The sequence below is a fragment of the Balearica regulorum genome, chromosome 14 (assembly GCF_011004875.1).
Source record: "Balearica regulorum gibbericeps isolate bBalReg1 chromosome 14, bBalReg1.pri, whole genome shotgun sequence".
Classification (NCBI taxonomy): Eukaryota; Metazoa; Chordata; class Aves; order Gruiformes; family Gruidae; genus Balearica; species Balearica regulorum.
This window is the reverse complement of record NC_046197.1, coordinates 11,646,183-11,672,320: the sequence shown is the minus strand read 5'-3', so window position 1 is coordinate 11,672,320 and position 26,138 is coordinate 11,646,183. Positions and strand designations below refer to the sequence as shown.

General features: G+C 65.1%; 5 protein-coding genes across 9 annotated transcripts; 3 read left to right on the top strand and 2 right to left on the bottom strand.

Moving 5' to 3' along the window:
* Positions 1 to 65: 65 nt before the first annotated feature.
* On the bottom strand, positions 66 to 1,523 carry MXD3 (MAX dimerization protein 3). Its single transcript, XM_075766860.1, has 5 exons — positions 1,281 to 1,523; positions 1,171 to 1,200; positions 964 to 1,078; positions 701 to 866; positions 66 to 627 (listed from the first exon to the last, which is right to left on the bottom strand). Exons 1-5 carry the CDS (start codon positions 1,448 to 1,450, stop codon positions 518 to 520), a joined length of 591 nt encoding a protein of 196 aa, XP_075622975.1. The 5' UTR covers positions 1,451 to 1,523; the 3' UTR covers positions 66 to 517.
* Positions 1,524 to 1,963: 440 nt separating this feature from the next.
* On the bottom strand, positions 1,964 to 6,168 carry LOC142603855 (lateral signaling target protein 2 homolog). 5 transcript variants are annotated; one of them, XM_075766548.1, is made up of 13 exons: positions 6,049 to 6,168; positions 5,191 to 5,331; positions 4,978 to 5,115; positions 4,610 to 4,812; positions 4,440 to 4,529; positions 4,233 to 4,322; positions 4,009 to 4,110; positions 3,669 to 3,917; positions 3,445 to 3,566; positions 3,250 to 3,363; positions 3,009 to 3,107; positions 2,706 to 2,821; positions 1,964 to 2,622 (listed from the first exon to the last, which is right to left on the bottom strand). In XM_075766548.1, the coding sequence occupies exons 1-13, from the start codon at positions 6,088 to 6,090 to the stop codon at positions 2,491 to 2,493; spliced, it is 1,638 nt and encodes a 545-aa protein (XP_075622663.1). In that variant the 5' UTR covers positions 6,091 to 6,168; the 3' UTR covers positions 1,964 to 2,490. The 5 variants fall into 5 exon arrangements, with proteins under 5 accessions (XP_075622663.1, XP_075622664.1, XP_075622662.1 ...); XM_075766549.1 differs by having other exon boundaries at positions 3,675 to 3,917; XM_075766547.1 differs by having other exon boundaries at positions 3,445 to 3,917.
* A 1,922-nt stretch (positions 6,169 to 8,090) lies between these two features.
* FAM193B (family with sequence similarity 193 member B) lies at positions 8,091 to 16,702 on the top strand. Its single transcript, XM_075766851.1, has 10 exons — positions 8,091 to 8,351; positions 10,323 to 10,562; positions 11,277 to 11,499; positions 11,701 to 11,910; positions 12,216 to 12,630; positions 13,622 to 13,817; positions 14,222 to 14,458; positions 14,999 to 16,016; positions 16,140 to 16,215; positions 16,303 to 16,702. The coding sequence occupies exons 1-10, from the start codon at positions 8,124 to 8,126 to the stop codon at positions 16,397 to 16,399; spliced, it is 2,940 nt and encodes a 979-aa protein (XP_075622966.1). The 5' UTR covers positions 8,091 to 8,123; the 3' UTR covers positions 16,400 to 16,702.
* A 144-nt stretch (positions 16,703 to 16,846) lies between these two features.
* On the top strand, positions 16,847 to 23,354 carry DDX41 (DEAD-box helicase 41). Its single transcript, XM_075766855.1, has 17 exons — positions 16,847 to 16,974; positions 17,072 to 17,170; positions 17,268 to 17,427; positions 17,511 to 17,585; positions 17,937 to 17,997; positions 18,605 to 18,741; positions 19,002 to 19,074; positions 19,249 to 19,402; positions 19,516 to 19,652; positions 19,852 to 20,014; positions 20,115 to 20,246; positions 20,428 to 20,499; positions 20,778 to 20,874; positions 21,219 to 21,368; positions 21,495 to 21,566; positions 21,777 to 21,887; positions 22,143 to 23,354. The coding sequence occupies exons 1-17, from the start codon at positions 16,951 to 16,953 to the stop codon at positions 22,277 to 22,279; spliced, it is 1,854 nt and encodes a 617-aa protein (XP_075622970.1). The 5' UTR covers positions 16,847 to 16,950; the 3' UTR covers positions 22,280 to 23,354.
* On the top strand, positions 22,652 to 26,083 carry DOK3 (docking protein 3). Its single transcript, XM_075766856.1, has 5 exons — positions 22,652 to 23,071; positions 24,440 to 24,733; positions 24,874 to 24,967; positions 25,053 to 25,225; positions 25,321 to 26,083. Exons 1-5 carry the CDS (start codon positions 22,652 to 22,654, stop codon positions 26,035 to 26,037), a joined length of 1,698 nt encoding a protein of 565 aa, XP_075622971.1. The 3' UTR covers positions 26,038 to 26,083.
* Positions 26,084 to 26,138: the final 55 nt, after the last annotated feature.

Genomic DNA, 26,138 nt, shown 5'->3' with positions numbered 1-26,138 from the left:
TGCCAGGGGTCTGGGCTCACAGGCAAGACGCAGGCAGGAGCTTCACCAAGTGCTTTTACTAGAATAGTGTTGGGTATGTACAAGAGAGGGAGGTGGTTGCGGGAGCACGAAGGCAGGTTACTTAATGCACTCATTTCCTCTTCCTGGCTCTCCAGGGGCAGCAGAGCCCTCCTGTAGCCGTGTCTGCTGGGGACGGCACTGCCCCACACCCCTGCCAGGCAGCCCCCGGCCCCCAGCCTGCCTGGGGTGTCAGGGGGAGGCGGGAGGGTGTCCCCATGGCAGCCAGGGCCTCTTCCAGCACCTCTTGCAGTGCATTGCGGTGCACAGCGGGTGTTGTGCCAGCCCTGCGTGCGCCATTGCCGGTGCTGCTCAGCAGCAGCAGAGGGCCAAGCCAGGCTCTTGCCCCCAGCCATGGCCCCTTACCCAGGCAGCCGGGATGAGGCTGGCAGAGGCTGTTTCTGGCAGCAGCAGGCAGGAAGGAGGCGGGCAGGCAGTGCGGGGAAGGCAGCAGGTGCCATCAGGATGCGGGGCTGTGGGGGCTGGAGTAGCTGTGGTCCCTCCCGGTGCCGAAGCCGGGCAGCAGGTCCCCGCCGAACACCGTGCCATCCACCTCTATCTCGGCATCCTCTGGGCACCAGGAGGAGGCCGGGTCAGGCCCCAGCAGCCTCCCCTTCCTCGCCCACCTTCTGCCCTCACTCACCTCCCTCGGAGGGCTCTGAGAGCTGGGACGAGTCCAGGCTGTCAGCCCGCGCCCGTTCCCCGCCATCGGGTGAGAGCAGCAGCTCCAGCTGCCGCCGCAGGCTCCGCTGCTGGTTACGCAGCTGGTCCTTGGCCCTCCGCGCCCTCAGCTCCTGCGCCTCCAGCCTCTGCGGGGGTCCGGTGAGCTGTGAGCAGGGTCCCAAGCTGGGCAGCCCTGTGAGGGCCCCGAGCGGCGACAGGGCCACCCCACCTCACCCCCCTCACCTGGATGTGAAGCCGGGCACGGTGCAAGAGGCTCAGCGTGGTGGGACGGGCCGGCCCCGTGCCCACCGGCACCTGCTGCTTCAGCCGCTCCAGGCAGCACCGGAGCTGGGCTCTCCTGCGGCCGGGCAGGGAAGGTGGTCAGCCTCGGGGGCGGGGAGGGGGGTGGGGTACGGGCATGCCCACCCCCTGCCCCGCCTCCCCCGGTACCTGTGCTTCTCCAGCGCGTTGTGAACCGACCTGCGGAAGAGCCCCCGGTGATCAGAACCGGCGCTACCGGCCGCCGCCATCGCCCCTCCCGCCCCAGCCTCGCCGCTCACCTGACGCTGCCCACGGCCCGGCGGGACCGTGCGGGGCAGAGAGAGGCGTAGCCGTGCTCGGCCTCGGCCAGGCCCGGCGGGTACCGGGCACCGGCCGCCCCGCGCTCCCGCCGCTCCAGGAACTCGGCCGCCTGCAGCAGCACCTGGATGCTGGTGGCCGCCGGCTCCATGGCTGCGGGGGGGGGGGGAGCCGCACGCCCATTGGTTGTTGGGCGCTCCGCGGCGCTGACGTCGGCGCGGCGGGGAAACAAATTCGGGCGGGAAAACGCGTGCTTCAAATTTGAATCGGCGGGAGGGAGGGGGCGAGACACGCCCCCCAGCGATAGACCACGCCCCCAGCGATAGACCACGCCCCCGCCGCCGCTCGGCCACGCCCCCGAAGCGGAGCGCCCGCGCCCTTGTCGGTGCACGCCCACGCCCGGAGTGGCGTGTCAGGGCGTGCGTGTGCGCGGTCACGCGTGTGGCACGGAACACACGTGCGTATCTACGTGAGTCAGGCGGGGAGCGCGCGCCTGTGTGTGTCCCCGCTGCCACTCAGCCCACTCGGGGCACCCGCTGTCCGCAGCCCCTCGTCCCCCCACACCTGGGCCCCCAGCTCCCCGCACCCACGGGTGTCCCTGGGCCGGCTGCCCCCACCAGCTCCCCAGGAAACGGCCGCGTCCCAGCGCCACGGGCCCAGCCAGGCGAGTTTATCTCTTTATTAAAATCCATCGGGCGGAGGCGATGGGGAGGGGAGCGCCGGGCCCCGTGGGCGAGGGCCACCCTCTGGGCACGGCCCGGCACGGCCCCGGGGCACCCGCCGTCATGTGAGGGCTGTTTGCACCGTCTCAGGCCGGGCCGCGGGGGGAGACTCTGCCCCCGGTCCCAGAGCAGCCAAAGTTCACCGGAAAAAAAAAACCACCACGAAGCACATTTCCAGGCGAGGGGCAGGCACGCGGCAGCGGCCGCACACAGCTCACCCACCGGGACCGGGGCTCGGCCACGGCACACTGGGTGAAGCGGTCCTGCGCCCGCTGCAGCCCTGGCCCCGCTGACGTGGGGCTGACGCCGTGCACGTGGTCCTAGTGCCATGTGTGGTCGGTCCTGCCGCCGTGCCCACCCGGCCCTGAGGGGACTCGTGGGGCCATGGAGCCGCCCAGCAGTCCTGCAGCAGCCATTTCCCTCCCAGTCTGCGGCCTCCTATGGATGCGGATCTGGCACGGGGGTGCTCTCACTGGCTCTGGGCGCGCCGGGGCGTGGGCGAAAGGTGCGTGACGTAGCAGTGCGTGCAGACGCGCACAGGTTTCAGCTGGCCGTAGTGCGGCAGCGCCGCAGCATGTGGCGAGCAGCGGGCACAGAAGATCTGCCGGGAGAGGGCCAGAGCGGGGTTCAAGTGGAGCCGGGCCCCCGGGGGACCCCACGCGCCCCAGCCCGGCCCCCTCCTACCTTCCCACAGCTGCGGCAGTGGTGCCTGCGGCGCAGCAGGGTGAAGGGTGAGCGGCATGTGGAGCACTGGTTGCACGTGCTGTCCGGCACCCACTCGGGCAGGCGGTGGGCACCTCCTGGGCAAAACAAACAGTAAACGCCACAGGTGTCCCCTCTACCCCGGCCCCCATCACCACCCTGGCCCTGGGAACAGATGGAACCATGCTCCTGGGTGTCCTGTGGCTGCTCTGCTGAGCCAGACCTCCCCAGGCAGGATGGGGGCAGGATCAGCCCCAGAGCCGCGGCACCCCAGCAGCCCCTCACCTGCCCTCTGGAGCCCGGCAGCTTCTGCAGGGCTGGAGCACAGGGGACAGTCAGGCACGCGAGAAGCATTTGCCACACACGGGTCACTGTCCTCTTCCTCTGCGGGGACAAGGGCTGTGGTGGTCCAGCCAAATTGTGGCCGCATTGTCCCCATGCCGGGGGCTGCGGCCTCGTCTCTCCAGGGAGGGACGACGTTCAGGGCAGACAGGAGCTGTCCCCCATGTCCCTGGAGGTTACTCACGGCTGGCACTCGGCTCCTCCAAGGGCTCTGCCTGCGAGGCGACAATCTTGAAGACCGTTTTCAAGATGCTCCGCAGGTCACTGGCAAAGTTGGTCTGGAGCTGATCGGCCACCCCTGCACCAGGAGGGGGGGGGGGGGTCAGGGTGCTGGGGGGGGAGTCAGGGTGCTGCAGGGGTGGCGAGGGGGGTCACTCACCTGAGATGCAGACAAAGAGGGTGTGCAGCATGTCCTTGGTGCTGCTGTAGCGGGAGCGCAGCTCTGAGCTGCAGGCACCCGGGGTGGTGTCGAGCCCCGGGCTGCTTCCAGGGGGCTGGGGGCTGCACAGGGGGGTGACGGTTACCCCAGAGGTTGCACAAAAAGTCCCCGTCCCAGCAGGCAGGGATCTGCCATCCCGACTCTGCTCCCTCCCTGCCACACACCCCCACCGTCGGTTGGTGCCCAGGTCGTTCACCATGCCAGGGGGTCCCAGCCATGCCGTGCAGGTGAGGGGCTGTGGGGTGGCGCAGGGGACCTCCAGGAGACCCCAGGGAGCAGGGGCATCTGCTCTGGGCACCGCTGCTCCCCAAGCTGGGGGGGTGGTCGGAGTGCAGGGATCCTCCGATTCAGCTGTGCACAGGCTCCTCTCCAGCAGGCAGAGCTCCTCCACCGACAGCACGCGCAGCAGGTCCCTGCAGCAAGGGGATGGTGTCAGCCCCACGTCACAGCCCCACTGCTGCCCACGGCCCCACCCATGGGTACCCATCGCCCCCCGCCGTGTACCTGATCTTCTTCAGGAGGTTGTGGAAGGGGCTGAAGACCCGGGACATCTGCTCAGGGCTCCGCTCCAGGCTGAGGGGACCCTCAGGGTAGATGAGGAGGCCACTGCGAGGGGACAGAGCCCAGGTCACATGGGGCATCTGTCCAGGACCCCAACTCCCTGAAGGGCGATGGGGCTGGTACAAGGTGGGGAGCACCCAGCCACCCCCTCAGGGTGTTGCACCCACCTGATAATGGCTAGGCGAGGGATGGTGAACATCAGCAGGGGTTCATAGCCATCGATCATCTCCTGGGTCAGGTAGCCCAGGTGCAGGGCTCTGGGGCGGGGGGGGGGGATGGGGACACCCTTACAACAGAGCCAAGCCCTGGGACACTGCCCCATCCCTGAGATTGGGGTTCCTGCCGCCCCCCGCCTGGTGCGCAGTGCCCCTCACCTCTGCACTGTCTCACAAAAGAGCACGATGATCTCCTGCTGCCTGTAGATCTCCTCAGGAGACTTCACTGCCACCAGCGAGGACACGTAGCTGGAGAGCCGGGGGGACTGTGAGGCTACTCTGGCCCTGGTGCAGCCCCCCCCCCCCAGCACCCCAACTCTGGCCCCCACCTCAGTTCGAACTCTGCAAAGAGCCGGTCAAACTGGACAAGCAGAGCCCGGACAGGCTCCGGATAGGAGCCAGGCTGGCTCAGGCTCTGCTCCCGCAGCACCGTCCGCACCAGCTCCAGGCTGCACAGCAGGTTCCTGGCCTGGGGCCGCAGGTGCGCCCCATCCGCCTCCTCTACCTCCAGGAAGGTCCCAGCCAGGAGACACTGTGAGGACCGGAGACCATCAGAAGCCAGCGCCTGGGGCAGCACAGCCCCTACCCCTGGGGTCAGCCTGTGGTGGGGTGTGCCATCCTGGCTGGCACCCATCGCCCCCTAGGCTCAGGGAGCCAGACGCCATCGCCTGCCCCAGGACGGCATCCCTGGGCTCACCTCGGCAGCAAATAGCATGTGGTTCCCCAGGTTGTCTACCAAGAGTTCCTCGGGGAACTTGACAAGGTAGTCACGGCTGTGCCGCTGCGTGGGAATGCACTCCTCCATGATCCGCTCCAGGATGGCCAGCAGGTGAGCCTGGGAAGGGCAGAGACGTCACCCACAGCCACCCAGGGGGCTGGGCTCACACTGGGGCCTGGGCTGCCCCCATACCTGGCTGAGGTGGAGCTGATTGAGGAGCACCAGGTACTGCTGCGGGTCCAGCTCGGCATCCAGCCCGTTGATCTCGGCCACCACCCGCGTCACCCTTTCATCGGCAAAGAAGAACTGGGCGAGCAGGCGGGGGTCGGAGCGCTGTGGACAGAGCAGAGAAGCAATGGTAGAAGCACCCCACGGCTCCGGGTGCTGGGCCAGGGGGACCCCAAATCTCCCGTGCCCGCAGCCAGCTGAGCTTTGCTCTCCCACAGCTGGTCCCTGTGGGGCAGCCCCAGGTCCACGAACACCCACTCGGGCAGGTACGTGGGACCCCCATGGCAGCTCTGGCTCGGCTGAGGTGTGTCGGGGGCAGGTGGGGAGGCAGGCGGCCACCGGCCGAACCCTCCCGGGGAGCGCCGCCGTCCCCACCCACCCGTGCCTCAGTTTCCCCAGGAGCAGAGCAGGATGAACAAGCTCGGCCGCATCCCGGCAGCGTGGGCACGGATCCGTGCGCGGCTGTAAACACCGGCTCAGGTGAAAGGTCCGCGGGGAGCGGGGCAGCCCGGAGGGACGCTCCTCGCCCCATCTCTTCCCCCAGACCCCCGCGGGGCTGGAGGGATGGAGGAGGCCAGGGGGGGATCTCTACGCCCCGGGAGCGGGCGGCGCCGGGACGGGCGCTGAGCTGCCCGATCCTGCCCGCTGCTGCCCGCACCCCCGCCGCACCTCCAGCCCGGGGGCCGGGCACCGCTTTCTCCTCTCGCTCCGCCCCGGGGGGGGGGGGGGCCGGCCCCCCTGCGCCCGGTGCCGGCGGAGCCCCCGGCCAGCCCCGACGGGGCGGGCGGCGTCCCCGGCGCGACCCCCCCCCCCCGCTCTTACCTTGGGCCGGCGCAGCCAGCGGCGGAGGGCGGCGGGCAGCATGGCGCGCCCCGCAGCTCTGCCGCCGCCCGGCTCCCCGCGCCCGCCGCTCGCCGACGGGGCGGGCCGGCACCGGGCACCGCCCGGGGGCGGACCGGGGTAGTGTCCGCCCAGCCGCGGCACCGGGACGACCCGGCGGACCGGCCCCCGCACCACCCCTCCCGGCCCGGCCCGCGGCGGGAGCCGGGGTTTTCCCGCTGCCGGGTGGCGGGAGGTGGCCGCAGCTCGACGGACCGGTCCCCGTGGGGCGGGCAAGGTGCCCTCGCCAGCTGCCCCGGTTCCCCCTCCCGGTGCCGCGTACCGGTCTCGGTTCCTGACTCCAATACCCGACCGCAACCCCCAGGCTCCCGGTTCTCCCCTCCCGGTGCCCAGGCCCTCCCCTCCCCAGTTCCCTGGCTCTTCCTTCCTGGTTCCCCTCTCTCCGCAGCCCTGGAGGCCCAGGGCACAGGGACACCCCAGAGATCTGGCCCTGCGGCCCCCCGAGCATCCCCGGGCTGGTGGGGGGGGCACCGGGAGGAGGCACCCGCAGGCACTCGCCTGCTCTCTGCTGAATGGGCTGTGCAGGGCATGGGGTGCAGAGCGGGGTGCTGCAGTGGAAGGGGGGCAAAGCAGCCCCTCGGTGGGAGCAGAAGGGGCTGAGTGGCCAAGGAGAGGTCCCAGGGAGTGCTCGGGGCGCTGGGCACAGCAAACTGTCCCAGCCGTGCAAGAGGAAGCGGCTGCTCCTGTGCCGCACCAGGCCTGGCACTGCCAGCCACAGGATGTGGGTGCTGATAATTCAGGTGGCTGAAAGCCTAATGGGGTGGATTCACGGGTAAAAAATCCGCCGAGGATGATTAAATAAACATGGAGGCACCACCTCGACTTGAGGAAGTCCCTGAGTCACAGTGGCCCCACAGCGCCTGGGCTGAGTCGGCCGGGTGTGGGACTGGCCCCAGTGCTGGGGCTCCGTGGGTCCAGCTCTGGTTTTGCCTGGGCATCCCATGGCTGGGGGTCCCCGTGCACACAGTGAGCCTGCAGCCCTGCCTGTCCTACAGCTGTGGGCAGCGCTGCTGTGGCATTTTTGGGTGCACAGGGGCTTCCCTTGGCAGCCAAGTGCTCCCCGCATCCCGGTATCACCAGCACCATGCTCTGCCCCATCACAGGAGAACAGCTCTGGTGACATGAGGTGCGGCACAGACTGAGAGCTGGCTTCATGCAGACCAATCCCATGATGGTGGGTTTTGGGGTGATGCATGGCACGAGGCTGGCAGGGAGGAGAGGGGCAAAGCCAGCCACCAGCTCCCTTAGGGGGAGCTGCAACCCATGCGTGGGTCCAAGATTGTGTGACTGGGGTCATGCTGTGATGCTGAGCATGGCCCTGCACCGCCAAGGTGCACCTAAGATACTGGGAGAGCGTCGTTACACGGGGACGGGGGCTGGAACCGACATGTGCACGCTAGGGTCATGCGGGAAGGCCAGGGCAGCGGGCAGCAGGCAGTGTGCTGCACAGCTGCAATGGACTGGGGGTACCAGTGTGCCAGGACTGGCGTGCGAGGGAGCTGCAAACGCCTGTGTGACTGGGGGGGGGGGGGGGCTGAGGGCACTGCAGCGCTGGAACGTGCCCTGGGTACCAGGAGAGCTCTGTTGCATGGGAATGGGGTGTAGAGGGGCTGGAACCCACGCGTGCATTGTGGGGTACTGCACCACCAGGAAGGCCGTGGCAGTGGACAGTGTGCTGCTCGTCCTCAGTGGGGTACCGGTGTGCCAGGGCTGGGGTGCGCTGCCTGGGCCTGGGACGCCCCGAAGGCACCGGCGCCCTTTAAGACCCGGGGGAGTGTGAAAAGGGGGCGGAGCCAGGAGCCGTGACGGCGCCGTCACCTCCCTCCCGCTAGGCGGCGCGCCGTGGCGCGTTGTTGCCCTCTTTCAAAATGGCGGCAACGGCTTCACCTCTCTGGGCCTTTCCCTCCTCCCTCCTTCCCCCCGGGCAGGGGCCGGACGGGCCGTGCCGCCATATTGGCTGTTGTCCTGGCTGCGGCGGGCGGAGGGCCGCGCTCGCCATGACTCGCAGGCGGAATAAGGCAGCAGCGGCGGCGGCGGCAGCAGCAGCAGCGGCGGCAGCAGCAGCAGCGGCGGCGAGTGGCTCCGGGTCTCGTCGTGAGAGGGTGGGGGATTCCGACGCTGGTCCTCCTCCTCCCCCTCCGCCGCCGCCACCGGAACCGCCCGCCCCGCCTGAGGTGGTGGTGGCGGCGGGCAGCAGCGGGGAGCCGGGCAGAGCCACCGCTCAGGTACCGGGTTAGGCCCTGTAGCGGGGAAGGGGCTGTCTCTGAGGGGATTTCAGTCGGTACGAGGATAGCCTCCGGCCCCCCCCGCCCCATCCCCGCACCGACCCCGGACCCGGAGCATCCCTGAGGCACCTCCCCTCTTTGAGGCCCTGGTGCCCCCCATCTCCCTCTTCCCGGTTTTGGAGGGTCTCCTACGCCTTGGGGAGCGGTGGTGGGGAAGCTCCGGTAGAGCCACGCTGTTGGGGTGCACCTGGGGGCGGGGGGGCATGCTGAGATGAGTGGGGAAGGTGGGAGGTGAAGCCCAGACCTGTCTCTGGGGGTCTTGGTTGTCTTGGGATGTGGAAGACACTTTTTGGAGCATCCTGAGGCACGTGTGGGGTTGGGATGGGTGCGCGGGCAGGGCCTGCCCTTGGTTTTGCTGAGCTGGGTGGTGGAGCCGGCTTGTGGCCTTGGGTTGCGGATGTGTTGAGCTGCAGCAGGGTTTTGGGATGCCTCTGGCAGATGGCCGGAGTGTTGGGGGCTCCCGGTGGTGTGTAGCATCCTGGGCACTCATCCCTTTCAGCAGTTAGGGAGACCTGATCTCAGCCTTTGCTGGGAAGGGTGAATTGGCCAACGAGTCTGTCCCCCACCGTTGCTACTCCCCCTGGCATGGCCAGTAGCATGAGAGCAAAGGGCTTTTCCAGCTCCAGGGTCTATGCATCCCTTACCCTATCCCTGTGTGTAGGGAGATCTTGCAGGTCTGCTCGGGAGACCCATGTGTGCTCTGGAGAGCAGAGCCCCAGACTCGAGGACAGGTGTGCTTGCCTGGGTGGCGTGGTGTGCTTCAGGGGGTGTTCCCACAGGTCCTTCTTGCGGGAGGGTCCAGCCCTGCCACGGGGCGATGGCAGGTGGCTCGAGCATCTGCTGAACAGACTGCGGGCTGGCTCCCGCGCCTCTTACTGCCTGACATCCCTCATCACGCCTGGCTGCTGCTGCCTGCTCTGGGTTGCGGGCAGGGAGCCCGGGGGTGGGTCTGGATGCACTTGGTGGGTTGGGGAGAGTCGTCCTCTCACCCGCTGTGCGTGGCGGTGGCCGCGTCTGCCCCTGCTGAGACACAGGGTGGCTTGGGAGCCCCCTCCTCCCCATGGCTGGCTGGGCGGGTGGGCAGGGGAGCTGTGCCCCCCCTCTACTCTCCTTGGCCTCTGACCTTTGCTTCACCTTGAGCCTGGGAGACGCCATCTGTTTCACAGCAGCAGTTCAATGTGCAGCTCATTGTTGCGGGGCCCCGCCACAGTGGCAGACAATGGGGGCCCCCTCACCCGTGCCACGCTGGGCTCGTCACGGCTGTCAGGCCTCCGGCGAGCCCGTGGGCTGCAGCCCGGCTCCTGCCATGGCGCCAGGCGGGAAGCCCCGACCTGGCTGCCCTGTGTGAGGAGAGCATGAAGCAGCGCCGGGGGCTGCACCCCACCCCGGCGCATCTGCGCCGCTGGCTGCGCAGAACAAAGAGGCGGGCGGGAGGGCCTGGGGCTCTTGGATAACGCAGTGGGGGGTCTGCGGTGGGCAAGGAGGGCGGTTGCGGCTGCCGGACCCCCCCCTTTGTATCCCTGTGTGGTGATTTCTGTGGGTCTTGCTTTGCCCTGTGAGTCCCCTCAGTCCCAGTGTACTGGAGGTACAAGCGGGAGCTGCTGGTGGCCTCCCAGCCTGGTGTGCTGGTGGTGGGGCTGGCTCTTTAGCACGCTGTGATCTTCCCAAGGGTCCAAAATGCTCCCAGCTGGCATGTGGCAGGCTGGCGGCAGCTGAGCAGCCCCAGGCTGCTCTCCTCCAGTGGGAGAAGGTGCAGTCCCATGTGCAGCCTACAAGAAATTTTCTAGTTTGGTGTCAGTGTCCTGAGGTCTCATTTGCTGCCTCGTCTGCCCCGCACCTGCACTGGCCTGGAGCCCTGCTGTGCAGTGGTTCACACCTGGGGTGACTCGTGCTCCGTGTGTCCTTCTGCAGGTGCTGCCCACCGCCAACCAGTCAGTGCAGACGTGCTGCCTGCTCTGTCACCGGGAGCGCAAGGACTGGGGAGGGCCGTCCCACAATGGGCTGGTTTCCCCGGGTGAGAGGCTGCCACCAGACTTCGTGCCAACGCTCGTGCAGAACCTCCTGGGAGAAATGCCACTGTGGATCTGCCAGAGCTGCCGGAAGAGCGTGGAGGAAGAAGAGCGACGGGCAGTGCAGGAGCAGGCCCTGGCGGTAAGCAGTTACAGAGCTGGGATTGGAAAGGCTGGGGCTGTAGCTCCTGGGACCGTGGTGTTGACCACCCTATGGCGCTGGTTAGGTGCGCGGGTCCCCTTCTCGCTTGGAGATAAGTGCCTCAGACATCCCAGCCTCGCTGCTCCCGCCAGCCACATTGCCCTCCCCAGGGCTGCTGCTGGCTCCTCAGGCAGATACCACGGTGGGGCAGAGTGTGGTGCCGTGTCTGGCAGCCTGTGTTGGGTTGGAGCTGCCTGCCTGGTGAGGCTGGCAGTGCTGCTGCTTCTCTGCCAGCCCTGCTCCACCGTTTATTGTGCTGCATCCCCCCGGCCCCAAGGCTGCTCCCTGCCATTACACTGGGTCTCCCCAGAGCAGCGGTGTGTGCTGGGGCAAGTGCCTGCCCGTGCATGGAGCTCGGGGGAAGAGAAGCTCCCTCCTGCTTGGCTCTGTTTAACCCTGGCCTGGTTTGAGTGGGATCAGAGCAGGTGTGTGGCCATTGGCACAGCCCGGCCGTGCTGGCGGGGGCCTGGGAGCCAGACTGTGTTGCCGCTGGATGGACAGGCTGTTTGCTGTCCCTGAGACAGTGACAGGAGTGGTTTCCGTGTGCGGAGCCCCTGCCTCAGGGCAGTGGAGGGGGTCTTGGTGCAGATGCTCCGTGGCCAAGGGCCTCCCCTCCCAGCCTGCTGCTGCTTCACTCTGTGTTTTCCTTGCCAGGTCTCATTATCCCACACATCCTGCAAGTCGCAGTCTTGTGGGGGTGGCTCCCACTCTTCTTCCTCCTCCTCCTCCTCTTCTTCCTCCTCGTGCCATGGGAACTCAGGGGACTGGGACCCCAGCTCTTTCTTATCTGCTCACAAGCTCTCGGGCCTCTGGAACTCGCAGCACACCAACGGGGCCGCACAGGGCAGTCCCCTCGGGGCCCCCCCTGCAGCACTAGGTGAGTTGAAGTCGACCACGGGGTTGAGTAGAGCTTTCTGCCAGGTTCTCACTTAGGTGGTTTCCTTGTGGGCACCCAGCTGGTGGGCAGGGGTGGACAGGCTGGGCCTCTGAGTGCCAGTGGCAACAGGGTGCCTGGGTCCCTTTGCAAAGGCAGAGGGTGGTGGAAGCCAGCCTGGCCCTAGCTCTGCTTTCCTTCCAGGTGACAAGCACCCCGGCCTCACTCTCTCTCCAGAGTGCGCCAGCCAGGCGCCTGCCGTGGCGCCGGGGCTCAAGGCCTGTCCCTACAGCCACGCAGCCTCCCCCACCTCCAGCAGCACCGCCCCAGGCTCGCCTCTGCCTACCTCACTCGACTTCTGCAAGACGCTGCCGAAGCAGTTCAAAAGCATGTGTCGGAGGGCCACCCCGCCAGGTGCGTGCCCAGGGGCAGGGCTGGCCGTCTCCTCCCAGCCCGCTGCTCCACACAGCCCTTGCTGCCCCAATGCCTTCCCATTGCTTTGTTCTCCGTGGGGCAGGGCTGAATCCTGTGGGGGAGATGGGGTGCTGCCGAGGCCTCTTACGAGCAGGGATGGCTTCTAGCCCAAGTGCCCCGCTGCTTGGGGGGAGACAAGGTTTGTCCCACGGAGAAGCGGCCCATGCAGAGGTGGTGGATGGCTCCAAGCCTGGCCCACGTGGGACAGCCGGTGTCTGACCATCTCTGCTCCTGCCCCTCTGCAGGTGAGGCCTTCCACTCCTCAGAGCATCATCAGCACTCGGACCTCACTGCTCCTCCCAACAGTCCCACCGGCGTCCCTTCCCAGCCGCCAGCGCTGATCCCCTCCAAGCAGACATCTGCCCATCCAGTGCCCTTTGGCTCCCCGCCCCACATCCCTCTGGGCACTTCCCCACAGGCTGCACTCTTCCCTGCACCCAGCGCGCAGGTGGCAGCCCCGAAGCCGGTGTCCGAGTCCCCTCCTGCTGGCACAGTCTCGCACAGCCCGGGGTCATGTAAGAGCCCTCACCTGCCCCCTGCCAATGTGCCGCTGCTGAAGATGCCGCCTCCGCTGTCGGGCTGCACTCATCCCTGCAACGGGCACTGCAGTACTTCGCTCATCCCTCCTCCTGCCTCCCACCAGCTACCCAGCACAAACAGGTGAGTAGAGCAGCCCTGCCTGCTTCCAGCCTCTCCTCGCTGGGCAACGTGCCCTTTCTCCCACCCCTGCCCACAGATGCGCTTTTCCCTGCGGAGGGACCGGCTGCCCTGATGTGGTGGTGCGGAGAGCCGCTGTGCTTGTGGGCCAGTTCCACTGCTGCAGACCCCTGGTCTCTGAGGGTTGAGCTCTTTCTCTCCCTATGTGTCTTCACCCTGCGGTTGTCCTTTAGTACTGTGGTGCAGAAGAGACTGTGCTTGCTCCTCCTCCAGCTAAAAGACCCAAAGGAACCGCCCGGTCAACCTGCTGTTGGCCAACAGGACCTTTGTCAGTGAGACCCGTCGGGCAGCTGTGGCACTGAGCAAAGGTCCTCGAGAAGATGAAGCCTGTGGACTTGTTCTGCTCGCCTGCTCCCCTGGCCCTCTCTGGGCTGCCTGTGCCCTGGAAGAGAGCACGCTGAGTCGCGGGTGCTGGTTCCTCTCCACTGATTAGCGCTCGCTCCCTGCGGAGGGCCAGTCCCGAGCTGGAGCTTGAGGAATGGCGCTGTGGGCCGTGCCCTGGCCTCCCTGTCTCTGAGCTGGGTAGTCTGTGCCTGTGGGAGCCGGGCCTGCCTGCACGTGGGGATGTCTGGCAGCTGCATGCAGTTCCAGCGTTTCTCACCTGTGCTACCTGCCACCCCCAGTGAGTACTGCTCCCTGCCCTGGAATCAGCTTGTGGCCTGGCAGGGGGACACTGCTTTTTGGAGCTCTGGTGCGCCAGCCTCCTGCCTGCCAGAGGCCCTGGGGGGCGAGGAGCTACAGATGTCTTCTGCCGTGGGGTCCTCCAGCATCTCCCCTGGAGGAGGATGCAGGGGAGGGGGTTTGTCTGCCCCTGCAAATCCTTCTGCTTGGGCACAGGCTGCCCGGGGAGGGATGTTCCTACATGCATTGTCTGGGGCGATTTTGGGCCCTTCTGGCTCCTGCTCACCTCTTGCCCTTCTCCCCTTCCCCTCAGGGACCCCTCTTGCAAAGGGCACAAATTCCCAAATGGTACCAGCTGCCACCCGCCACAGCCGTGCGAGGCAGACGAGGGACTCGGGGAGGACGAGGACAGCAGCTCGGAGCGCAGTTCCTGCACCTCCTCCTCCACCAACCAGAAAGACGGGAAGTTCTGCGACTGCTGCTACTGTGAGTTCTTCGGCCACAACGCGGTGAGTGAGGGGCTGGTCTGCAGCCACCCCCGGTCCTTGCGCTCCGCTCTGCGGTGAGACGTCACGTGGTCCGTGTGCCGAGAGTGCAGAGGTGGGAAGGTCTGGCCACGGCTGTTCCCTACCAGCATGCGTGTCCCCCCCTCTTCGTTTCCATCCTGCCTCATCAGCCTGCTGGTCCCCTTGCTCCCAACTCGCAGCTGCCTGCCCAGCCCTGGGGCTTGGTGCAGCCAGCCAGACCCTGTGGCTTCATGGTGGAAAAAGAGTTCAGCGGTGGCTGTGCCAACTTGTCTCGCGGAGACCTCAGGGAAGGGAGCGGTTGGGGAGGTCGGTGGGGGAGCCGGGGCTGCCCACGCGTCACGCCGGCTTCGCGTACCTGCCTGGCTGATGGCGCTTGCCTTCTGCAGCCCCCGGCCGCTCCCACAAGCCGCAACTACGCCGAGATCCGGGAGAAGCTGCGTTCGCGCCTCACCAAGAGGAAAGAGGAGCTGCCGCAGAAACTAGGACACAACAGCAGCTCAGGAGAGCCTGCTGTGGACCACCGCAATGTGGATGAGCTGCTGGACTACATCAACAGCACGGAGCCCAAGCCCTTGAACAGTGCCAAGGCAGCTAAGCGGGCGCGGCACAAGCAGAAGAAGAAGGTAAGGCTGGGCAGAGGGAAGCACTGCCTGAGGCAAGCTGCAGGAGGGAGCTCAGGGCAAGACCGTCCCCCTTGCAGGGCATTACCTTCTCTCCCTCGCATCCATTTGGTTTCTTGAGCTCTGTGTCCTTTGCCGCCATCTCTGAGGTGACAGCGGTGCCCAGCTCCGTGCAGGGCTTCCCCTGCATCTGTTCCTGCAGAGTGTGGTCCAGCCCTCCTGGGCACTTTGGGCCGCTCCATCCTACCTGCTCTGTGTTGCATCTTTTGAAAAAGACCTTGCGTCTGTGGTGGGGAGAGGCAGTGCCGTGATGGCTCGTGCTGGTGCCTCGTGTCCAGAGCAGTGTGCAGCTTGGCAGCTGTTGCAGTGCCTGCAGAGGACACGTGACAGTTTGGGGGCTGTGGAAGACATGGGGTGGCTGTGCTGAGCCAGGCAGCCCATGGGTTTGCTGCCCTTAGAAGGCTGGTGCATGGCCAGCCCCGTGGCCTGCATGCTTGGCTCAGTAGTCCAGGCCATGCGAGCCTCATGGCACCTCTGTTGCAGGAGAAGGAGAAAGCCCAGCTGGAGGCAGAGGCTCAGAAGCGAGCAGAGCGTGCCCCTGCAGCCAGCCAGGCCAGGGAGCCGGCCGAGGAGAAGCTGCTGGAGTGGCCAGAGCTGGAGCTGGAGCGAGTGAACAGCTTCCTCAGCAGCCGGCTGCAGGAGATCAAGAACACCATCAAGGACTCCATCCGGGCCAGCTTCAGTGTCTATGACCTCAACCTGGACGTCAACGACTTCCCCAAGAAGGCAGCTGTCCTGGAGCAGAAGAACCTGCTCTCCCACCTCAACGGTTCCTCTGACCTGCAGGACATAGACCTGGCGCTAGCCCCGCTCAGCCTGGGCCCTGCCAAGAGCCACGCACTACTGCGGGGTGAGCTGGGGCCCCGATGGGGCGAGGGACCCGGGGAGCCACCACCAGCCCCTGCGGCCGAGAACGGTGTGGTGAAGCGCCTCAGCGCCGTGCCCAGCCTCTCTCGCATGATCTGGGTGCAGTCCAAGGCTGCGGACTCTGCTGTGGATGGCAGCGGGCTGAGCCCAGAGCCCAAGGAGGGACCGCAGCCCAAGGGGCTGGAGCTGGTGCCTGCTGGGAGCCGGCAGCGGAAGAACAAGCGGCAGAGCGGGCAGGCGAAGAAAGGGGAGAGTGCTTCCGTGGTGCCCAGCGGCCAGCCCCGGCTGGAGAGCCCCAGTGCAAAGGGACCGGTGCTGGGAACCAAGCACCCTTCCAAGGCCGGCGCCCCAGAGCCGCAGCGGCCAGGCAGCTGCGGTGAGCCAGGGGAGAGCGGCAAGGGGCAGCTCTGGGGCTGCGGTGGTGCCAGGCTGGAGAAGGAGAGAAGCAGTGAGTGGAAAGGCCGGAGGGGAGAGGGCAAAGCAGAGCTGCCGGAGATGACGCAGCAGCAATCACCTGCCCCGGCCACAGGCGACCGGCAGCTGCCTGCCCCCCCTGCCCTGGGGGGCTCCCCCCAGCCCAAGGGCAAGAGCAGGAAGAGCCGGAACAAGGTGGAGAAATCCAATACCTCGATCGGTGAGTGCCAGGAGCGGTGTTCTGCACCGCCATACTTGCGGTGTCCCCTTGCCCCCCTGCCAGCTGCCAGCCCCCTGCCCCTGCGGCAGTGCTGACCCTCTCTCTGCTTCTCTGCTTTGCCAGATGACGTGTTCCTGCCCAAGGACCTGGACGGGGCAGAGATGGACGAGACTGACAGAGAAGTGGAGTATTTCAAGAGGTGAGGGGGCAGCCCTGCTGGGGGTGAGCCCTGCTGGGGGGGTGCAGAGGGGCTGGAGGCTGACCAGGGCTGTCCTCTCCCTGCCAGGTTCTGCCTGGACTCGGCCAAGCAGACGCGGCAGAAGGTTGCGGTGAACTGGACCAACTTCACCCTGAAGAAAACCACTTCCAGCGCAGCCCAGTGAGGTGCGGGGGGGGCACCGCCCCCCACCCACGGCCGCTCGCCTCTCCTCACTGTGCCCCCCCCGCCCCGCGGGCCCCCGCCTTGCCTCGGTGGGGTCCCCTCCTCCGCGGGGGGCCCTGGTGCTCTCCTGCCCCGCGGGGGCCCCCGGTGCTCCCCCCGTCCTCCTCCTGCTCCCCCCCCCCCCCCAACCCCCCGCGGGGTGACCCCAGCCGTCCCATCTCCCTCTCCGCGGGTGCCCGGCTCCCTGCGCCGCGGGGAAGGACCGTGCTGGACCCAATAAAGAACTTTTTAATTTTTTATTTTATTTAAACCCCGCTGTCTGCTGCTTTCTGCCGCGTGGGCCCGGGGTAGGCGGGTGTCGCCGTGCGCCGTCTGCACGAGTTTGGCCGTCGAGGCGACCCGTCGGGGCCTGTCTCTGCTCCTGCCAACTCCCGCGCGGGAAGGGGGCGTGGTAACGCGTTGCCAGGCGACGGCGCCAGTCTCCCTAGCCATCACTTCCGGCGCGTAGGATTTACATCCGGGGCGGTGCGGCTGTTGCGTAGAGACGGCGCCATGGAGGCCGGGGCTGATAGGAAGGTAGGGCCGGGCCCATCCTGGCCGGTACCGACAGTCCTGGGGTGCCGGGCGGGGCTGGTACCGTTCGGGGCTGGCCTCACCTCGCGTCTCTCCACAGAGGCAGCGGGAGGAGGCGGCGGCGACGTCCGATCTGTCTGGGGAGGAAGATGACGACTACGTGCCCTACGTGCCTGTCAAGCAGCGCAAGCAGCAGATGGTAACGGAGTAACGGGGTCCGGTGCTGCCGGGGAAGGGCTCTGGGCGTCCCTCCCGACGCGGGGCCTCTCACTCCACCTTCACCCACTTCCTTCCAGCTGCAGAAGCTGCTGCAGATGCGGCGGAAGGTGGTGTCAGAGGAGGAGCAACGGGACAGCGGGAGCGAGCAGCGGGGTGACGAGGATGACATCCCCTTGGGGCCCCAGTCCAACATCAGCCTCCTGGACCAGCACCAGCACCTCAAAGAGAAGGCAGAAGGTAGGGCAGTGCCTGGCAGTAGGGCTGGGCAGCTTTCAGGAGGGACTGAGACCTCCTTACTGTTTCCCTGACTCTCCCCCCAGCTCGGAAGGAGTCAGCCAAGGAGAAGCAGCTGAAGGAGGAAGAGAAGATCCTGGAGAGCGTGGCAGAGGGCCGAGGTGAGTGATGGGAGCGCGGTGTCTCTCAGAGCTGTAGGGCAGCAGTAGGGGTATCATACACCTACAACACTCAGGGATGTTCGCTCCTGGGATGGGACAGGAGATCGCAACAGGATCCTTCAGCCAGCATCCAGCTGCCTGACTCAGCAGGTGGTGCTGCAGCCAGCTCCTAGGCATGGCAGGCTGCGGTGTTTGGTGTGTCTGTACCCAGAGAGGCTCTCAGGGGTGCTGCTTTTCCTCCTGTCTCTGGGCATGGTCTCCCAAACTGTTTGCTCAAGTAGTGCTCTGCTGAGGTTAAGCGCATCTGGAGACGGAGAGCTTACCCTGACCTCATCGGCTTTGTTCTTGCAGCTTTGATGTCAGTGAAGGAGATGGCGAAGGGCATCACCTACGATGATCCAATTAAAACCAGGTATGTTTCACAGTACAGAGGCTGTCTTCCTGAAAACATTGCTTCATCACAGCTGAAGAGCACTAGAAGCCATGCAGCCTCGCAGGAGGAGCACTGCTCTGCAGCTGCTGCCTTCTCTCTTGCTCCGCTTCCTGCCTTCTTATGGCTGTGCATAAGATTGAAGGCTGTTGAGTCACCTTGAACCTTGTTTTATATACGGTTAAGATTTTCTAGAGTACGTTTATGTTAAACTTGAAGAATTGAGGTGGGTGTTCAGATCTTGGAGGTGACTAAGCTAGAGAAAGAGACTGGGTGAGCCTACAGAGCCAGCAGTGCTCGAGGCAGTGTCGGAGACATGACAGAGATGTGTCCAAAAGATTTTGGCATCTTTCATCCACCATCCATAGACTTCTCAGCTGTTAGCTTGGGACTTCCTACCGAGGCTTTGGGGAAAGGTTTAACGTATGGAACTGGTGTGGATCTCTCCTGTACTCACACCATGAAGCCCCTCGGAGTTGCCTGTTTTCCCTGGTGGGATGTTGGAGCTCCCCTGCATCTGTGTGGGGGCTGCTGCCTTTGGAGCCCCAGCCTCATTCTGCACCACGACCTTTCTCTGTTGCCTTCGCAGCTGGAGAGCGCCCCGTTACATCCTGGGCATGTCAGAGGCACGGCACGATCGTGTGCGCAAGAAGTACCACATTCTGGTGGAGGGGGAAGGCATCCCGCCCCCCATCAAGAGCTTCAAGGAGATGAAGTTCCCAGCAGGTGGGCTGGGAGAGGAGCCTGGCAGGGCGGGGACAGCGGTGTTTTTTGGGAAACATACATCAGCGAGTGAAGCAGTTGATGCTTTAATGCTTAGTGTTAGCAGGGTCGCAGCTTAAATTCCCAGCGGTGGCTGTGTCACCTAGCTGCTGGCCCAAGGGGTGATTGCCACTGGTGAAAGAGCTGCTGCTGGTACATGAGGAGGAGGGAAAGAGGGAGAAGACTTCAGGTCCTGAATGTGTGTCCCCCTTGTTCTCTGATAGCGATCCTGAGGGGCCTGAAGAAAAAAGGAATCCAGCAGCCAACACCCATACAGATCCAGGGCATCCCCACGATGTGAGTGCTCTGTCCCCATCCCAGAGCAGGGAGTGGTTGCTCCCTACAGCCCACCCAGTGTTGGGCCAGATGCTCTTCCCTGGTGGTAGATGCGCCCTGCCACCTGGCTCGGCCCTGGAGGTCTGAGCTGTTCTGTGATGCTGCTCCTCACCTTTGGCCTCATTTCTGTGCCAGCCTCTCGGGAAGGGACATGATCGGCATTGCATTCACTGGCTCTGGGAAGACCTTGGTGTTCACCCTTCCGGTGATCATGTTCTGCCTGGAGCAGGAGAAGAGGCTGCCGTTTTCCAAGCGAGAGGGACCCTACGGACTCATCATCTGCCCCTCGGTGAGTGTCGGGGCCACGCTGACACGTGGGAGGAAGCTTTGATTGATATTTGGTGGCAATCCCAGATCCTTCCTGCACAGAGGCGTAGGAACGAGTGAGTTTTGTCTCTGCAGCGGGAGCTGGCCCGGCAGACCCACGGCATCATTGAGTACTACTGTTGCCTGCTGCAGGAGGACAGCCTGCCCCCGCTGCGCTGCGCCCTCTGTATCGGGGGCATGTCTGTCAAGGAGCAGATGGAGACAATCAAACAGTAAGACCTGGGTGAGGGTTGTGGGGCTGGAGCTGTACTCTGTTTTCTGACAGGGAACTAAGGGGTGGCACCATGGCTGGATGGCTTCAGGAAAGTGTGGGGGCGAAGGTGACGTGCCAAGCGGATGTTACCTTCCCTGTGTGTCGCTGCATGAGGGAGGAATCCGAGTGCCTGACTGTGGCCTTCTCTTGTCCCACAGTGGTGTACACATGATGGTGGCAACCCCTGGCCGCCTGATGGACCTGCTGCAGAAGAAGATGGTGAGCCTGGACATCTGTCGTTACTTGGCCTTGGATGAAGCTGACAGGATGATTGATATGGGCTTTGAGGGGGACATCCGTACCATCTTCTCCTACTTCAAGGTACTGAGCTGGCGTGATACAGGCACCCTGAAGCTCAATCCCTGCATCCGCCTGGTTGGGTGAGTGCTAAATCCTTGCCCACACTGTTTTCCCTGTGCAGGGCCAGCGGCAGACCCTCCTCTTCAGTGCCACAATGCCCAAGAAGATCCAGAACTTTGCCAAGAGCGCCCTGGTGAAGCCCATCACCATTAATGTTGGGCGAGCGGGTGCTGCCAGCCTGGACGTTGTGCAGGTGAGGTAGTTGGGTGCTCCCCAAAGCCTGTGTGGGAGGCCAGCCCTGTTCATGAGGACACTTGGTGCATTCCTTGTTAGGGAGCTGGGGTTTGTGGCCCTCCTGCCCAACACGATAAGGGATACGGAGCAATGGCAGTTTCTCTGCTGCCTGCCTGACCTATACCTGTGCTTGTTCCTAGGAGGTGGAGTATGTGAAAGAGGAGGCCAAGATGGTATACCTCCTCGAGTGCCTGCAGAAGACCCCGCCACCCGTGAGTAGTGCGTTCCGACTGCTCTGGCAGCAGGGCTGGGGGCAGCGTGGGCACACCACAGCCCCAGGGCGTGGGTGGAGCTGTCACTGGGGCCATGACTGTGATAGTGTGGGGCTCTGCCGTGTGCAGGTTAGGTGTGCGAGCGAGCCGTGCTCCACGCGCAAGCAGGTGCTGGGCCCAGAGCTGTTGTGTGCTCTGCTCGGCAAGAGGGAGTGGGGGGTTGTGCTGGTGCCTGCCTGCAGAAAGGCGGCTTTTCCATGATGTCTGTGCTGCCACAGGTGCTGATCTTTGCAGAGAAGAAGGCAGATGTTGATGCGATCCATGAGTACCTGCTGCTCAAGGGTGTGGAAGCTGTGGCCATCCATGGAGGGAAAGGTCAGTGAGGGTGTCGGGGAGGTCTGGACCATGGTGTGGCCCTGCCTGCCCCTGCCAGGGTTGTAGGTGGCCACAGGAGGTCCCAGCACGCAGCAGTTTGTGGTGGTGTGCAGAAGGGCTGTGGCAGCGTCAGGAGTGAACGCCACGTTCTATGTTGTAGTCATAAACACTGTGCGGTTCCCTATGGGACCTAGAGGTTCCTCTGCTCCTTTATATGGGGTTAGGCTGTGTAGGTCCCCTCGGTGGGGGAGCCCTGTTGAGTGGCTCTGAGGCCATGGTGGTTGTCGCAAGAGGTAGGACTGCGAGCTGTGCCCTTGCTGATCTTCTCTGCTGGGCCTTTGCAGATCAGGAGGAACGGACAAAAGCCATTGAGGCCTTCCGGGATGGGAAGAAGGATGTCCTGGTTGCCACTGATGTTGCTTCTAAGGGCCTGGACTTCCCAGCCATCCAGCACGTCATCAATTACGATATGCCGGAGGAGATTGAGAACTATGGTGGGCACTGGGCCTCGTGGGTGCAGAGGCCAGCAGGGCTCTGTGCTTGTCTCTGCGGTGGCTGGGGGCAGGGATGGCCTGTCACATTGTGTTCACCCAGGCCTGACCCTGTCTCTTTCTCCACAGTTCACCGTATCGGGCGTACAGGCCGTTCGGGCAACACTGGCATTGCCACCACCTTCATCAACAAGGCCTGCGGTGAGAAACAGCACGGGGCTGGGGGCTGCCCGCGGGGGTGCTGCGGCTGTAGGAGGCAGCTGGGCAATGGAGCTGCCTCTGCCTTGGCAAGGGGGGTGATCCTAAGCAAGCAGGGACAGGTCATGGTGGCCCGTGGAGGGGAGATTGTGGTGTGGGGCAGCATTCCCCAGCCCTGCTCAGGCTGCGTCTGACCCGTGTCTCTGCCTCCAGATGAGTCGGTGCTGATGGACCTGAAGGCCCTCCTCCTGGAGGCAAAGCAGAAGGTGCCGCCTGTGCTCCAGGTGCTGCACTGCGGGGATGAGACCATGCTGGATATCGGAGGTGAGAGACGCCAGATGGGCACAGGGACCTCCTGCAGGGCTGCTGAGAGACCTGGGCTGCGGACAGGACCCCCAGTTCCCGTCACTCCAGGCTCCTGGAGCGGTTCCTCCCTGCTGTGGGGCTGTCGTTGCCTGGCCGCGTGGGCAGCCTCGTGCTGTGGCAGCGGGGGGGGGGGACGCTGGCATAGCCCCTTTGCTTCTGGGATGCTCTCCTGGCATGGCACAACTTGCCCTGACCTCGTCCCTCCTGTTGCAGGTGAGCGGGGCTGCGCCTTCTGCGGCGGCCTGGGCCATCGCATCACCGACTGCCCCAAGCTGGAGGCGATGCAGACCAAGCAAGTCAGCAACATCGGCCGCAAGGACTACCTGGCCCACAGCTCTATGGACTTCTAGCCTGGGGAGCGTGCTGTCCAGCGCTCCCCCTGCGCAGGCCTGGGTTCCCATTCAACCAGGGCAGTGCCCCAGCTGTCCTCACCTTTCCAAAGCCCAGGGGCCTGTCCTGCGCTGCTGTGGCCACTGGGGATGTCACCAGGTCAGCCTGCGAAGCTTCTGCCCTGGGAGAAAATGTGTGGAGCTGTGCTGCAACAGCCTGCTTCATCAGCGGTGTGTTGGGCAAGCAGGTAGCAGTGCCCAAGGGGAGGAGGAAGTCCCGGGTGTGGTGGCTGGTCTGTGGCTGGCTGCCTGCCTTCCATACCAGGCGCCTGCAGTGGCGTGGCCAGGGTATTACATTGCTCCCCTCCAAAGCCCCTCGATTCCTCCAGGACCATGCCCCTTACCTGGTTTTGTGGATCCTCAGCTGGTGGCTGTTCCCATTACCCCCAAACGTGCTCTGATGCAGCCAGGGTGACGCAGAGCGTGCCGCACTCCATCGGGCGGTCCCCTAGGTGTTTCCTGTGCTCTGCCTGCATGTGTTCTGCCCCACTGCCCCTCTGTGAGGGGGAGGGCAGACGGACGGACACCTCCTGTGGCCCAGCCTCTGCCACTCATCCCACACACCGAAAAGGGGAAGTTGCTAGAGAAGGAAGTCTGCCCCATGCAGTTGCTTCGGCTGCAGCAGTCACATTTTCTCCACTGCTGGCAGCCCTAGTCCCCGATCCTTGCACTGGCTGCCAGGGCGACGCTGGGCCCATGGAGAAACCGGTGAAGGATGGGATCGTCTATGTGCAGCACTGCAAATTTGGAAAGGTAAAGGGTGGATTTGGGGCTGGGTACAGGGTTTGCCCTGATCTATCTTGACACCAGGCTTGGGGCCAGGCTTTGGCAGCCTGGAAAGGGGGAACCGGAGCCAGACCCCTTGGAGCTGCCCCGGGAGGCCCTGGACTCCACAGCCCCAAGAGCGGGGCTCTCCCTGCGGCCGAGGGGACTCATCCGTGCAGACACCTGCTCAGGCTTGCCCTGCGCACAGGGTCCCTCTTCTCGCTTGGTCACCGCGCGATTCGCAATGAAACAATAAACGTGTGTTAATGAGGCGCAGCTCCAGCGTGTGTGTGGGAGCGGGGCACCGGGGCAGTGTGAGGGCTGTGGCTCTGTGCCCAGCCCTCCATCAGCCTGGTCCTGGGGTGCCACTGCCATCCGTGGGGTACCCCTCGTGGCTTGGCTGCTGCCTCAGGGTGGGCACTGAGTCCCACAGCACTCCGGGCAGCGTGACACGATGGGAATCCCCGCAGAGTCGAGCCAGCTCTAGGGAGCTGTGCGATGGGTGTTGGTGAAGCAGGTCCTGCTGGCCTTGCCTTAGCAGCATCCCCTCTGCCATGGCAGCATGGTTGTGCCCCCACAGGGGGCTTGGTGGATGTGCCGGGCTATGATCACACTCTGACCTTCCTGCCAGTGAGAGCCAAGTGCTGGAGCCAAAGCAGGCAGGCCCTGCATCCATGGGACTGATGCCCTGGGCGTAGGAGGCAGGCGGGCAGGCAGTGGTCGGTATTTTGGGTGCTTGGCTGCATCTGGTTTCTGCAGGGCGGAGGCTCTGCTGCACTTTTGACGTGTGTGGAGGCACGCGCCCCTTCTATCCCATGACGGGCTGGGAAGGTGCTGGTGCTGCAGAGCCTCCCCTGGGAGGAAGCGGGCTGCGAGCTGCAGGGCCTGGCTGTGCTTAGCAGATGTGAGACTGTCAGCAGGAGCCTCAGCAGCTCAAAATGGCTTTAATTTGCATCAGGGTCTGTCCTGAGAACAGCTCGGGAGCTCAGCTGCAGTGACGGCAGGCCAGCACTTGCAGTGGGGAACAAAGAGCAGGACCTGATGCTCGGCGAGCCGGGAGCGAGCATGACTCACCCAGCAAGCCGTGCTGAGCTTGCTCAGGGCAAGGCCCCCCCTCGACCTAACTTTGGGACTGCCCTGCCCCACAGCCCTGGGTGTCTGTGCTGGCCCCAGCTCTCCATGCCCTCCTGCAGCACCTGGCGGGGTGTTAGTAGGGTCCCCCTGTGCCCTTTCCTGCCCTGCACAGCTCTTCCCAAGCACTGCTGGCCCCGCATGGAGGGCAGCACCGTGACGATGCAGCAAGCAGCTCCTTGCTGACCCCTTTTTTCCCCTGCCTGTGCCCTTCCCACACCCCAGAGGTCCTGGAGGAAGATGCGAGCCCAGCTCTTCGCAGCCAGTCCCTCCGGTGTGGCCCGTATGGAGAAGTTTGATGTGCGGGATGACGGCACGGCACTAGAGAAGACCTCCCTACGGCGGTGTGCCCGACGGGTGATCCGCCTCTCAGACTGCGTTTCTGTGGGCCCTGCAGGCACAGAGAGCTGCCCTAAAGCCACCGCCGCCTTCTACCTCACCACCACGGAGAAGAGCTACGTGCTGGCGGCTGAGCAGCGGGATGAGTGGATCACTCAGCTCTGCCAGCTGGCCTTCCAGGTACCACAGGGTCTGGCACAGCCAGGACCCCTCGCTCTGCTCCTGGCTCAGGTGAGCCAGGGGGTTTTGGAGTGAGTGGGCAGGCTGGGGGGCTCGTGCTCCCCCAGTCTGGGGGCCATGCTCACATCCCTCTGTTCCAGGGTGCAAAGCAGACAGCGCAGAGCAGTGCCAGGACCCAGCCCAACCCTGCTGTCCCCATGGAGGAGAACTCCCTCTACTCTTCCTGGCAGGACCGTACGTGCAGGGGTGGCAGATGGGGCCAAGGTGGGCTCTGGCTCAGTGCTGCGGTGCTGACTCCTGCCTTGCTTTGCTTCTGCAGTGACTGAATTCCCAGTACTGGTGGTCCAGACGGACGCAGCCGCTCGCTGCGGCCTGCACGGGCACTATGTGCTCTCGGCCCTTCCCCAGAGCCTAGCGCTGAAGGACCCGCAGTCACGCCAGCCCCTACTCACCTGGCCCTACTCCTTCCTCCGCAAGTTTGGCCAGGATCAGGTGCGTGCCTCCCCCTGCCCCCCCCCCCCCCCCCCGGGGCTGCTGGCTGTTCAGGGTAGGTGCCAGCCCCTCACCCTTGCCATCTGGCCCTGCAGACAGTCTTCTCCTTTGAGGCCGGCCGCCGCAGTGAGTCTGGCGAGGGGACCTTCACCTTCAGCACCCCAAGGGCCTCAGAGCTCTGCCGGGCTGTGTCTGCCGCCATCGCCTGCCAGCAGCAGGGCAAGGATGCCCCGGACTCCCACCTCTCCACACAAGGCCTTGAGCCCCAGCCCTGGAGCTCTGGGGCTGAGGAGCCCCAGCCCAGCCCAACCCTCGGGGGGGCACAGCCTGCCTCCCACCCCCCCACCAGCCTTCTCCGCTTCCCCCCCTTGGAGCCTGAGGCCCCAGGCCCCATCGTCTACGCCTCCATTGCCCGGGGCCAGCAGTCCCTCTTTGGGCCAGGGCAGCTGGGTCTCGGTGAGCCCTGGGTCACAGGGAAGCCACCCCCTGAGCATCTCTACGAGAACATCTTTGCTGCAGAGCCACGTCCAGCTGGGGCACGGGAAGAGGAAGAAGAGGAGGAAGGGCGGTGGGAGCTGGGGTGCCGGCAGGCCCCTGAGGGCCACAGCAGCGAGGCAGGCCCCCTCTATGACAACCGAGCTGCCCTAGCCCAGCTGCCACGGGGCAGCCCCCAGCCCCCCGAGCAGCGCTGGGGCCATGGGGGACAGGAGACACTGCCGGGGCGCCCTGGGCACAAGCCCCAGAGCAACCTCCGGGCCAAGCTGGTGCGGCTGCTCAGCAGGGAGACCCCTGGTCCGCGGGACTGGGTCTGATCCCGGGTTGGATGCGGTTCGGTGGTGCGGTGAATAAACAGCCTGAGCTGGACTCGGTTTTACCGGTGCTGCGGGGGCAGGCGGGGATCGGTCGCGGGGGG